Source organism: Asparagus officinalis, chromosome 5 (assembly GCF_001876935.1).
Source record: "Asparagus officinalis chromosome 5, Aspof.V1, whole genome shotgun sequence".
In the NCBI taxonomy this organism is placed as follows: Eukaryota; Viridiplantae; Streptophyta; class Magnoliopsida; order Asparagales; family Asparagaceae; genus Asparagus; species Asparagus officinalis.
This window is the reverse complement of record NC_033798.1, coordinates 74,922,404-74,935,574: the sequence shown is the minus strand read 5'-3', so window position 1 is coordinate 74,935,574 and position 13,171 is coordinate 74,922,404. Positions and strand designations below refer to the sequence as shown.

Here is a 13,171-nt window from a genome sequence, read left to right as displayed (position 1 = left end):
CTCCATTATATGCGTTAGCCCTTTCCCTGGGGGCTGGCGAAGATGTTCTTGCTAGCGCTTTGACGTTGTTGTTTTCACCTCTTTTCAGGTAACCGGTCAGAGTTTCGGAGAGTCGTAGGTTGACGGGAATTCAACGTAGTCACTGTCATTCATAGGTAGCTAATTGGTGCTCCACAATGGACTATTTATGGTTTTAGTTTTTTCAGAGATGCATTTCATTTTGTTGGCTGAGTGTCATTGTACTTTTCAGTTGACTCTTATGTATTAGAGATTCGATGTTCTTATTCCAATTTATCAGATGTAGTTTCTTTTCTTCTGTTAGAACATAATTATAGTTATTATTGGATATCTTTTCTCTATATTGTGTTCCTTGTATTGTCACATTTGATATATCTGCTTGTACCCTCACTTCTTATTTTTGACAACTGCTAAAGTGATATTAATGTGATGGTGAACATGTTTATGCGCAGTGTTTAGTGCATGGCAGGTTTGACATCTTTAGGTTCATCTTGAACTGCAGCTTTGTGTGAAACTAGGGCGTGGCAGCACACTACCTTTGGTTAACCCAACTACAGTTTGAGGGGGGTGTTAAATATTTCATAGATAGTCTCTTTCGTTTAGTCCCACATCGGGTAGAGTAATAGAACAACGCTACTCACATTGTATATATAGACCATAATACCAACGAATACAAATATCCTTTTTCTCTTGATTTGCTCTGTTTCTAACAGTTATAGCTATTAGACGAAAATTAATGTTGCTGAAGAATTCATAAAGCTCACCCCATTAACAAAGCCAGATAGGTACAATCTTGCACAATAAACTTAGATATGTCATGCTTTTGAAGCATAAATACATGCAAAACTTTAGCTCTACCAATGAAGAGTGTACTTGGCAAATCAAAATGTACTCTAATAAATGACCAGGTTTTGATTTTCATTACTGAATTCTGGTGGCACACAGAAGCAATGAACGGTAGTGGTAGAGAAGATTAGCTTGAAAATCAAGAAGCCAGGTTGTATAAGCTTCTCATGGTTAATAGGAACTAGAGTTGGAACCAAACTAATCACTAAAAAGAGTTGGCTGTAATATAACTTTCTTATTCAAGCTGACCTTGTTTCTTTAAGTTGTACTTTATATTAAAGAAGCAAGGGAAAGAAGTTATCTATTGATTTGCTGGCTCAACGAATGTATAGAATATATACCAGTGCGCCTAAGGAGTTCAGAATCATGGATAAGGTAACAGTCTCTTACAAAATTCTTGAATAGGATTTTTAATTTTTTTTTTTTTTTTTTTGGGATATGAGAGTTCATTGTGCACCATACCATGACCTGTAGTGTATGAACTCCTGTCTGAAGCTTACAGTATATAGTTAATGAAACCTTCCTCAAGTTATAATGAGCTCCTTTGTTGGCATTGATAATATTTAGAACAAGACACAACAGCAACAACGATGACAATAAATATGATTATATCTTTATAGGCCCATCTGCTATGTTGAATATAGTAGTTTTATGTTCTAGAGGTTCGTGGATAGGAATTCAATATTTATACAATCCGAATCTGTGAGACATTTCTAACCTACTTTTTTCTTCTTTTAAAAAGCAAGATTTTATTAACAATGATTAAACTTCGAAAGGCATCTTGACAATTGCATGGACAAATATTTGGGTGTTACGCAGAAATATCAGGATAAATATTAGATTCTAGCTTCAGAATGACACAATTGCTACTGACATAACATGTGCACAAGAAATGCACTCAATTCGTTTGCATTACATAGAAATTTCACGTAAAGTTTCGTGGTTTTAACTTACAACTTAAAGAACAAGACCTTACCGCGATGAAGAAATACTCCCAAGCAGATTTAAGTTGGAACAACATCGTAAAAAACCTCGTCACTGTCAAGCCTCATAGCTGACAAAAGCATGCCAAGAAAAATAAACAAAAGCCCCAAGAAAAAACAAACAGCAGCTTTCCCATGACGAGTCTTCTTCTTAATCTCCTTTTGAACTTGAGCCTTTACTTCACATCCTTCAAGAACTTCAGTAGCACTACCTTGAGGGAGATCATTACTGGATGAGACAGACTCAGTGCTATCATTTGCTTCTCCATCTTCCACTGGAGTTATTTTCTTGTCTTTATTTCTTTCATCCTCAACATTGTTTGGATTCCTTTTCACTTCATATGAAGTTGGTTTCATTTTTATTTCAATATCTTGCTTCTGAGAGCAAGGGGAATTGCAGCCAGTGGAATTCTGAAGAGACCTGACAAGTTTCCTTGGGGTTTCGAAAATCTTTATATCATCAATTGTAAGTTGTGTGCGTGACCTCTGCATCATGAACGCAATTTAGTAAATTTAGACTTAGTTTTTTTGGGTTATTTGCACTTAAAAATCACAAAGTTTACTCCGTTTTCAACTCGACACCCCAAGTTCTTTTTGGCACAAAAAATACCCCAAAGTTTAGCTCAGTTTATCTTTGATACCCCAAAATTCTATTTACCCGAAACATACCCCAAAGTTCAACACAATTTAACTTGTGATACCCTAAAGTTTTAAGGAAAATTTCAATTTAACCAAACTTTAACCCAAAAAAATAAAGTTTGAGGTATTAAATTTAATTTTTGTTGAACTTTTGAGGTAACTTTAGGCAAAATGAAGGATCAAAGTTAAAATTTGTTGAATTTTGGGATATTTTTGGGGCAAATTAAAACTTTGGGGTATTGCAGTTTGTAAACTTTGGGGCATTCATGCACAAATAACCCTTAGTTTTTTATTAGACTTTCTTAATTAACAAATATAATGGAATTAATCTAATATTACACACCTGAGGACTAGGAGTATTTTCTCGTGATGATCTGCTTGTTGGTCGAGCGTGCACAAATCCTGAGAATGACTCCAAATATACTTTATCTGTGTTCAGCTCACCGTTGAAATCTGAATCCTCACAAGCTGAGCAAGCTTTGAGGAACAATCCATCCTTCAAGGAAACATCGACACCCCCTAAATCATTATTCCAAAGTCTTCTATTAGCTCGTTTACTGCACTCCAAATTACAGGAAGATTGCGCAGTTGACAATGGTGAGTCAGTAAAAGCATCATATGTGATACAGGAATCAACAGTTTGTGACTCAGGAGAAGCAAATTCAGTCACATTATTATCTCTTCTACCCCTTGGGCTCTTGCTATTTCTGATGTAGAAGTGGGAGCAAGAGATTGGGCTCGAGGAGATTTCATGCTTGGGTCCTCTCTGTGAAGTTATAAATTTGGCAGTCTGCAAGGCCTCAAAGGCTGCTCCTCTAACATAAGGCATATGATCAGCTTGACACTTCTCCATGATATCAATTACTTTAGCCAATTCTGACAAGATGCTTCTAGAATCAACACACTTCATCAAAAAATTGATCATTTGAATGGCCGAGAACCGCTTTTGAGAATTGTTCTCTGAGACGCCAGCATCCAGAATTTGCAAGCCAGACCTTATGAGAGACCTTGCATAAGCCTCAACTGTAAAAACATTGTGCTTTGCCAAAGCCATTACAACTCCCATGTGAGAATTAGTCTGTGTTGCTTTCTCCTCTAAAGCCCCTGCAACTTTTAAGCAGACCTCATTTATGATATCATCTGAAGCAAATTTCCAATTGTTCGACTCTATGAGAGCCTTGAGACACAGGGCAGATCCTGAGGCAAGACTCTCTTGGGAGCCCATTAAGACATCTGAAAGAGGCTTGCAAAGGGAAGCAATTATCCTCGCCTTCTCAATATCAGGGGTAGAAGGGTCAATTCCATATCTGGCCATGGCAGGGACTACTTTAGAGCAAGCTTGATGAATAGGGAAGGATCCTGCGCTCGAAGATAAGGTTCGAACAATGGTGGTCATGATGTTGTCGATCTGTGGTACAATATTGCGGCCATGAACTCTAGCCAAGACCTCGTATAATGAGATAGTGCACTCTCCTGAGGATGAGTTGGGCCCCTTTGTTTCTGAAACTTGGGCGAGAAACAGGGGTATGGCCTTGGAGTCCAAATCTTTCGCATAAGACTTCAGGGTTTTCATGGCTGATCTTCGGCTTTCAGCATCTTTATCAAGATTTTCTAGTTCTCTCTGGACGATCGGGCTAAGACTTCTACCCATGGAGGAACCTCAAGAGAGAAGGCTGCAAAAGGGTAAACACTATGGTATCAGCCAAAATTATTGAGATTATGACACATCCCTTACCAGTGTTTTAAGCTGACAAAAAAGAATGCAATAAGCGACCAAGTTATAGAGATAACGTTGGACTAAAGGAAAAAAATATATTAAAAAGCTGGCGGTAGGATTATCTTTCAAGAATTACACTCACGATGAGCAAGAGAACTAATCCGTATCATGTTAGACTTTTTCTCCCCCTCTAAAATAGAATGGTATGTGAGAAGCTGGAGCAAAATGCTTTCAAACACAAACTTTTAATTATCAATCAGCCGGCTTATTTCTTTCCTTGCGTCATCTCCAATCTTCAATACAAATGTTAATGCTCGTGAGAATCAACAAAACAGGACCAACGATCTAATGGGCATCGCTCAAATTTCACTGGAAATGCTGGAATTACGCGAAAAGAAGGTAAAATTCACGTCCTTTAAAAAAGAACCCGGGAAAAGACAACTTCTTCAGAGTTTGAAGAACTTGTTCTTGGAAAAATAACAATAAAGAACAGATCTTTCAGCGACCCAGAATCTCCTATGAAGCAACGCATGTGGGCATTGGTCGCCATCAAACAACCCTGTTTTCGACTAACAAAAGGATTTTTTTTTTTTTTAACAAAACGCTTACAAAAATTTGCCCTTTCAGCATCTTATCAGCTCAGATCTCGGATACAGATAGAAATACAACAAAATTGACAACTGGAAACTAGCTTATAATACATTCATCGTCAAATGTTCAAAAAAAAAAAAAAAAATTGATAGTACGAACCCTTGATGGACTGAAAAGCTCAGATCTCCGTTCTTGTCAACTAAAAAATTTCCTGCGGATCTTGAAAATGGAGGAGCTTTGAGCAGCTGGAAGATTTTGGTAGGGTTTTAAAAAGGATAAGGTATTTGCTATTTTAGAGGCAAAAATAAATCTCAGACCAATCTCCAAGGACCAGAGAGGAAACCGAGGGTACCTTTTAAATTTGAATTCTTTTCACAAAATGACCCCGCTGTCCTCTCTCGAAAAAAATTGGGCTTCTTCACACATTACTTCAGCAACTCTTTTTCTTTTCAGGATAGGTCCTTAACTACATTTTCTGTGTTTTGTTTTATGAAATGGCTAAATTATCAAATTGATATTTTTACTAGACCCTCTTTTCCAATTTAGTCTTTTTAAAAATTTTGGAGATAACAATGTATTTAATATGGATCTTTGTGTCAATAAAACCCGTTATCGTTGCCACCAGTGAAAAAAGGCACGCGATGGGTCACTTGGAGGTCATGTGATGAAATTATAATGTAATAAGCTGGTGATGTGACAGTTATAATTGACATATTTCTTTTGAAGATGGGTTTTTTAACTAACCCTAAAAACCTAAAATAGCCACGTACCCCCAGTTGCAAAAACCTCATCAACATTAAAATGAATCAAATTTCATCATATATAACCTCCACGTGATCCTTCACGTCCGTTTTTTAGCCAACGATGACATTAATGGGCCTTATTGACTCAAAAGTCCGTATTAAATAACTTGTTGTCCTTGGAGTTATTAAAAATACCAAAGTGGCAACGAGGGTCAAATAAAAATATCAATTAGGTATTTTAGCCTTTTTGAAATATTTAAACTCTGGTAGAATGTACATGACTTCTTAAAAAATAACCGCATGAGATAACTTTATTTTACTCTCTGCTAGGGTTAGAATAGACCGTCAATGAGAAATGAAGAAACCCTCGTAAGATAAGTTGTCATTTGTTGACATCCAAAGACTTTGCTAGTAGCCTAGTAGCTGATATTTACTTGGGAAAGTAATTAACTTCAGTAGGTAAACAGGTCACTGACAGCAAAAGTTCATAGTTTAATCAAACACTTGCACAGTTGCACAACGGCTGAAGACAGGCTTAAATTTATACTAGCTTTACTTCTTCAGAACTGGCTAAATTCATATTCATAGAGTCATAGTTTAAATTAAAGAAATCCATTAGAATTCGAAGTACTTAACTCACTTATTCAATTGATTAATGATGCTTTCGTTCAAGTTTAACGAAGTATAAGAAACCTGCAAGATTGAACCTGAAGTCACAAAAGCTCTTAACAACATATCAAAATATACAATCAACTTAAAGAACAGATATAAATTCAGTCGACGAGGATTTTCTAATTTTACAGGATATTCAACTTGTTATACATTAGCAGTAAGAATTCCATCTGCTGAAATTGTTAAGCATTACAAAGAGATTCTTGCGGTTGCCGGTGCAAGTAATTTGATGAACACAGGGCCCAGCCATTTCCCAGAGTCTCCTATTAGCAAAGTGCCCATGACTGGTTTGATGGTAACCCTGATTTGGCTCAATTTATTGCTGTTGCCTGCAAGTTGGACAGAACCACTTGCCTTTGAATCTCGTCTCTGGGGTGAGCCCGACACATGAATAGTGGAACCATTCCCCTCCTTCACACTGTCGACCATTAATTTATAAGTTATGTCAATCCAAAAGGTATTAAATTCCCTAAATTGGAAGCATTAAATGAAGATAGATGCAATAAAATTCTCTACTATGCAATATGGAGCTAAGGATGGAAAATGAATCTTTGTAACTGCAGCTGAACCTACAGCTAGGGAGAATAATAAAGATTCAAAGCATTTCTTGGCATTTCTTTATTTGCGATAATATAGTGTTAAAGATCTGGTAGAGTTTAAGAAGATTTGTGTCTACTCCAGGTTAGTGTTTGAGGGAAGAAAATTCTGGAAGGTAAAAATATCTAGGAGAGCCGACTAGCACTGTATTTAACAAGATTGAACCAACTCATATAAGAAGTGATCATATAACTTAAGAGTATCACACAAGCCATATGAACAAGCAGTGAGCAAGTCGCTGTGAGAATAGTATGAAGTGTTATAAATCCATAAAGAGTATTAGAGTGAATCACATTCAATCAAGGTATTAAACTTCTCATCAGAGAGAAAAGTGAGACAAGTTTACTGTAGGTTTCTGAATAAGCCAATCTCACTACAGCGGTTTTGATCGGAGAAACTCTGGTCTGTGCTATGAAAGTGCTATAAAAAAAGTAAGGGGTAACATACAGAAAATCTAGGTGCAAATGGTGTAAGTGAAGTTGGAAACACTGGTATAAGAAACGAAAATCAAGATCAGACGTGGATGAGTATGACTTATAAAGCAAAAAATATGTAAATTTTAGTAAAAGAACACTTTCTACAACAAATATTTCTGGAAATTTGCATCAAATGTATATAAAAGATGCAGTTATGCTTTATAACAAGAAAAGTGTATGCTTTGAGGCAAACGGGAAAGGCAAAACTGATGAAAAAGAACAAATAAGAACGAAAAACTCACATTCTCATTGTCACAAGCAATCATGTCCCCAAAAGACACCTGCAAGTAGAGAGAGTTTAAAATTTTCAAGTTAGCTCGCATTGTGGACCCAGGGATTAGAAAAGAAGTATGTGAACATTAGAAATTAAATTGTAAGTTCCAGTGATGACGAACGGACCTGATGGCAAACACAGTATGTTGGTTCATTAGGATCAATAGGTTGATCTACATCAACAGAGACAGGGATAATTTTCTTGTGGCTTTTTGGAGGAGGCATCAGCTCAAGATCCATATCCCTCTCCCTATCCCAATCCCTTTCTCTGAACCTCTTTGGTTGAGGAGTTATATAACCCGATGGTTTCCTTTTCTCCTCCCTGATGATTATAGGCATTGGAGGAAGGATAGCTGGCTCATCTGGAGGTATTTTTCCCTCTATAGAAGTAATATTTTATCCAAGTTAGCTTAAGAACTCCAGCATCGAGAGGAAAATATCTAAGGAAAAGCATTCTGTTGCTGAGAAAACTGAAAAGGTATTATATCAGTAGCTGAAACTAACAGAATAAGTTTTCAGAAAAATTGGATATGTTTCCAGTTAAAATTAAAACACAGGCTATCAAGTTGACTATGGTAGCATTAACTATGCAAATCCAAAATAAATGGATGATGGGTATATGTTCAGGTAATTATGATGTACATGGCCATGACAGTTGAAATAGATTGTGGATTTCATGTATAACATAATAGATAACTGCATACTCCTCGTACTACCTTGCTTTAAATCTTCTGCAAACTGGTTGAGGTCCTCATCGAGCCGCTTCACATGACTTTCTATCTGCATAAAGGAAAGAATGAATATCAATATAATAAGATTCTAAAGTTTTACAAAATAGGGGTTTCAGGTTCAGCATTGAGTTCTTGTACATTCTAATGAATATTATAGGAAAACTGGACCAAGGTCAGTACAGATTGAATGTACTAGTTTTCTTTTACCTAACTTAAAGTGTTATAATGTCGTTGTCCTTGAGTTGTTTGCTTATTATGAATAATTTTGCTCTCCAAAAAGTAAGAATATATAACAACTAACTCAAGGCTTTTATCTTGTTCATCACCAAGGGAGGATGCAGCTTCCAGGTACTCTTCTCAGTTAAGTTAAAGAGATTTTCAGAATCAAGTACTCTTCGAGGTAGTTTATCCCAAGTTTTCAGGATGGGCTATATGAATCCTACTCTTCCATTGAGTTCTAATATAAATCATATCTTCCGCTAAGTTAATTGACATATCCTTCTCAAGGACTTCCAACAAAATCCTATCGCTAGATCATATTTCCTCACTACAGCATTTAGTAGCCTCCGTTGTACACGATCAAACCATCTCAGTTGATTATGTCTCATTCTAATATCAACAGAAGCAACTCTAACTTCTTAGGAATGTAATCATTTCTCATCCTTTCACTCCCAATTTTCATGTTTTTTAATTGGCCAACATTCTTATCCATAAAACATTTATAGTTGTCCAATAAAATTTCCCTTCAATCTCATAGAGGCCTTCTAAGGTCCCATAAGGCTCCATAAGCATTTCTCCATTTTAACCAACCTGATTTGATAGGGTGATTCATATCATCAAAAAGCTAAAAGCACAAAAAATGCTACATTTATTTAGGTGGTGTAATCAAAATTACATTTACTGTGGCTTCATAACGGTTACAGATCTCAGGAGTCAGGACCTTGAAGATTTAGTAAGGATACTACTCTACCTGAGGAACTAAAGATGATGAGATGATGGGAACCTCAGTCAGAACGATGAAAATAAATGGCAAAATATCTCTACATACCAGTGTGAGATGTTAAACTTGCTTCATCAACCACCGCTCAACTATGTTTGGAATGAAAAACAGTCAAATTGTAGTCAACATCAATGAATTGCTCCAAACAAGAATTTACTAATCAAATATTAGCCTCAGAGGAACCTATTGGTTTTAACAACATGCCATCAAATCAATAAGCAGATGTCCCTAGACTACAACAACAACAAAAAAATACTTTTATCAGTCTCACATCTTAATGATGTTACACTAAGTACCAGTTTTCATTCAATAAAAAAGTATCTATTACCAGCACAGAATATCTTCAACATAATCATTCACAAATACATATAAAATGCTCTTTAGACATCAAAGAGGAATGTGACAATGCACCATCACCACCCCATTAGGCATGGTTCTTAAAGAGCTTGACCTAAGTGAAATAGAATGTTGCGTGAATAGAACATCATAATATTGCTGGTAGAACAGGATGAACAACTATAAAATTTAATCTCATGGAAAAGATTTATAACTCATACCATTTTAAGAAATCAGTTATAAGAAATAGTGATACACAAGCATAAAGGAGTACTTACAAGATCATAAGCTTGCCGAGCAAGAAGAACCTTCTCAGTGCAAAGACTCAATGCACTATCCTGGTTAGCTTCAATTTCCTTTTTAATCTTCTCAAATGCCTCCTCGTCATCTTCAAGGATAGCTTTCTTTGAGTTATGATAAGGTATCCCCAAACAGTACTTTGTTTGATCTCTTGTCTGGTTGATTAATCCTGAGTTAGAAGTTAATAAATAAATAAATAACTACTAACAAAGGAAACTAAGCTTTAATGAGAATCAGGATAAATTGCATTCATATTCATGTAGGGTCAGTTGCTTCAGCCTATCGACATGATAGGATTAGAGTGTTAACTGATTGATGAATTATGCGCGCTAATCATAGAAGTTGGGAACTTGGGACGCTATAGTGAACCACATCCCGGATTCAATCGTCCCTGATTCGCATGGAACACGACCCGATTCACCAACTCCAGCAACCCGATTTAGAATTCAAACCAATTAAAATTTTAGGGGAAAAACTCTTTTTAAAAGCATAAACAACAAAATCTGCGAGAAATTAAGCACATAAAGTATGCATACCTTATTGCAACAAGCTTCTTAAGGTTTTTTTTTACCGTTACTGATATCAACTAGCATATTTTTTTAATTTTACTCTTGCAAAACCTCAACTTCCTACATTTAAGAATCAAACCTAAAGCATACCATGTACCCTAGCAGACCGTATAAACCTACCCCCCTCGTACCCGATTCCTAATAAGCGGTGTACCACGCACTCGTACCCGTCCCGTGAACCGGAACGAACCAGGTTCCATGCAACTACGGCGCTGATTATAGTAAATAAACTAAATCCTCCTAATATGAAAAATATACAGCGGGTAGGGTCAATTGGTTCAGCCTATTGACATGAGATAGGATTAGAGTGTTAACTGATTGAGGAATTATGCATGATGATTATAGTAAATAAACAAAATACTCCTAACATGAAAAATGCACAGGATACAATTTTTCTTCCCATTGCCAACTTAAAAAGACCTTGAGCTTGAGGAGAAAATGTTCATAAGAAAAGTAGGTGATTTGTAGTGAGGATGTTATGTCTTGTGTTCATGCAATATGCTAGAGTTGATTGGTTAAGGGAATCATGATGCGAAATACTTGCACATAAAGAAGGCATACTTAAGAGAGTTCACGTTCTTTCACAGTTTTCCATAGTCTTTTACACTCCTACAACTCACAGCTACTGTGAGAGGATTCTCACTTCAACAAAACTAACATACAGACAGTGAAACCAAAAGACCAATCGATTTTACTAGCTAAATTTCACATTAATTTAGACTTTACATAAACATTAATTGCATTAAATATATTTATATTCAAGAAAACAATAATATTACCAATTAAAGGAAATTCATCACCTGGGTATTCTAAGTTAAAATCTTTTGTTACTCAATGTGAAGCTAAAGTGGGGCAACTTGGGAACAATGAGAACATACCAAGAGCTCTCTCATCAAGCTCTCTCATGGTGGTGAGATGCCTCTGGAGCTCTGCTGCCAAAGTGCTAGAATCTTCGAACCTCAAATGAAAATAAATCAATAAAAAATAAGAAAAAAAATCGAAAAAATATACAAAATAGAGAAATTGATAAGGAATTGGGATTGTACACTCCAAATAATCGTCAACGAAAACTCCAGTCCTCGCAATCGCCATGCCTCGTTGTTAGGGTTTCTTCTTCCTTCCGAAAAATGAGGGATTTTAGAGACGAGGACAATTTTGGAACGTGAAACGTTCAGAACGGGTAAGTAACTGCAAATATTACCCGTCAGTGAGAAACCCGATAAGCCGTTACTCCGATCTAAAAGTACTCTCCTCGGTAAAAAAAAATTTATTTTTATTTTAAGAACAAATTTAGTAAGAGTAAATCATTCAATAAATTATAAAAAAAATATTAAGTAAATAAAGTAAGAGAATTTTTTAGCCAAATATTTGGATAGAGAATATTCCTTAGAATTATATGCTAAAAATCGTTAACAATAGGCAATAATTTAGAAAACATATAAAAGTGAATAATACTTCTTTAGTCGAAAAATGCATGGGACCAGCCAAGATAAATGGCTACTGTTATAGCCAAAAATTATCACGTTCTTCAACTGGCCGCTGGCTAGCTCAGTAGGACAAAACAGATGGCTAACATGCCCAAGCCAAGCTTAAGCTATAACTAGCCGACTCATCCTTCAAGACGAGAACCTCAAATGAGCCCGGATTGTGTCGAAGGACGTCTTCGGGTTGAGTTCGGTAAGGAAGAAGTCCAAAACAAAGAACAACCAATGGTCTTGTCATTAGTTGTGACGCATCTGTTTGCACACATGGCTATAGTTCTAGGTGGACTCGGAGATGTCAAACTTATCATGCACTCACACTATGCAACAATACGTTTCATCATCACAGTAATATCTCTCTAATAGAATCAAACACAAGTGTAGGTACAAAATAGGTAAAATAAGGGAATTAAATACAATAGACATGATGTAGAAAGAGATATCTAATATATATAATTATGTCTCAACTGAAAAATTTGAATACAACTGAAGTCTGAAATAAATGTGAAGTATTTTAATATGAGTCAACTGAGAAAAAAAACTAAGACACACAGCCTTTACAAGATGAAATACAAAAACTCTAAATGTCCGAAAGAAAATATCAAGTATGGTGGAGTTTCATCTACTAAAAATATGTGACGGCGACAATGCTGGAAGTCCACCATCCTGCGGCTCTCTGGAACCTGAGCTACTGCCTGAAAGGAATTGAAAAATAAAAAGAGAAACAACAAGAGCGTCAGGAGCGCTACAACAAGATCATCTTCATCCGCCATGCACCAAGGGAAGGGCCACTAGATGTGATGAAGGCTCTATCTATTAAGTATAGTCTACCTAGATTATTTATCATGTATCTAAAAAGAATTAATATTTAGAAACCTACAACACGAGACGTAGTACATCGAGCGAAATAATCCAAACAAGAAAATCCTCATGTATATACCATATGTCTCAAATTGTAGGTAACTAAATATCAATACCCGACTAAGAATAAACAATCTAAAATAGAATCAATAATTAGAAACTCACAATATGAGACTAGTACGTCGAGCGAAATAATCCAAACAAGGAAACATTCATGTATATATCATATGTCTTAAATTGTGAATCGCTAATTATCAATTCCAAACTAGGAATAAAGAAAAACAATACATACAAGGAAGTAAAGTCATCACAATATCGGACCAAAATTATCTTCCATT

General features: G+C 36.0%; 2 protein-coding genes across 3 annotated transcripts; both read right to left on the bottom strand.

The window, feature by feature from the left end:
- LOC109843926 lies at nt 1,713-5,103 on the bottom strand. Of its 2 annotated transcripts, XM_020412908.1 has the most exons (4): nt 4,954-5,103; nt 4,346-4,496; nt 2,830-4,159; nt 1,713-2,333 (listed from the first exon to the last, which is right to left on the bottom strand). In XM_020412908.1, the coding sequence occupies exons 3-4, from the start codon at nt 4,135-4,137 to the stop codon at nt 1,869-1,871; spliced, it is 1,773 nt and encodes a 590-aa protein (XP_020268497.1). In that variant the 5' UTR covers nt 4,138-4,159; nt 4,346-4,496; nt 4,954-5,103; the 3' UTR covers nt 1,713-1,868. The 2 variants fall into 2 exon arrangements, with proteins under 2 accessions (XP_020268497.1, XP_020268496.1); XM_020412907.1 differs by lacking the exon at nt 4,346-4,496.
- LOC109843925 (PHD finger protein ING2) lies at nt 6,221-11,660 on the bottom strand. Its single transcript, XM_020412906.1, has 7 exons — nt 11,538-11,660; nt 11,370-11,441; nt 9,901-10,091; nt 8,272-8,335; nt 7,682-7,935; nt 7,525-7,563; nt 6,221-6,627 (listed from the first exon to the last, which is right to left on the bottom strand). Exons 1-7 carry the CDS (start codon nt 11,581-11,583, stop codon nt 6,526-6,528), a joined length of 768 nt encoding a protein of 255 aa, XP_020268495.1. The 5' UTR covers nt 11,584-11,660; the 3' UTR covers nt 6,221-6,525.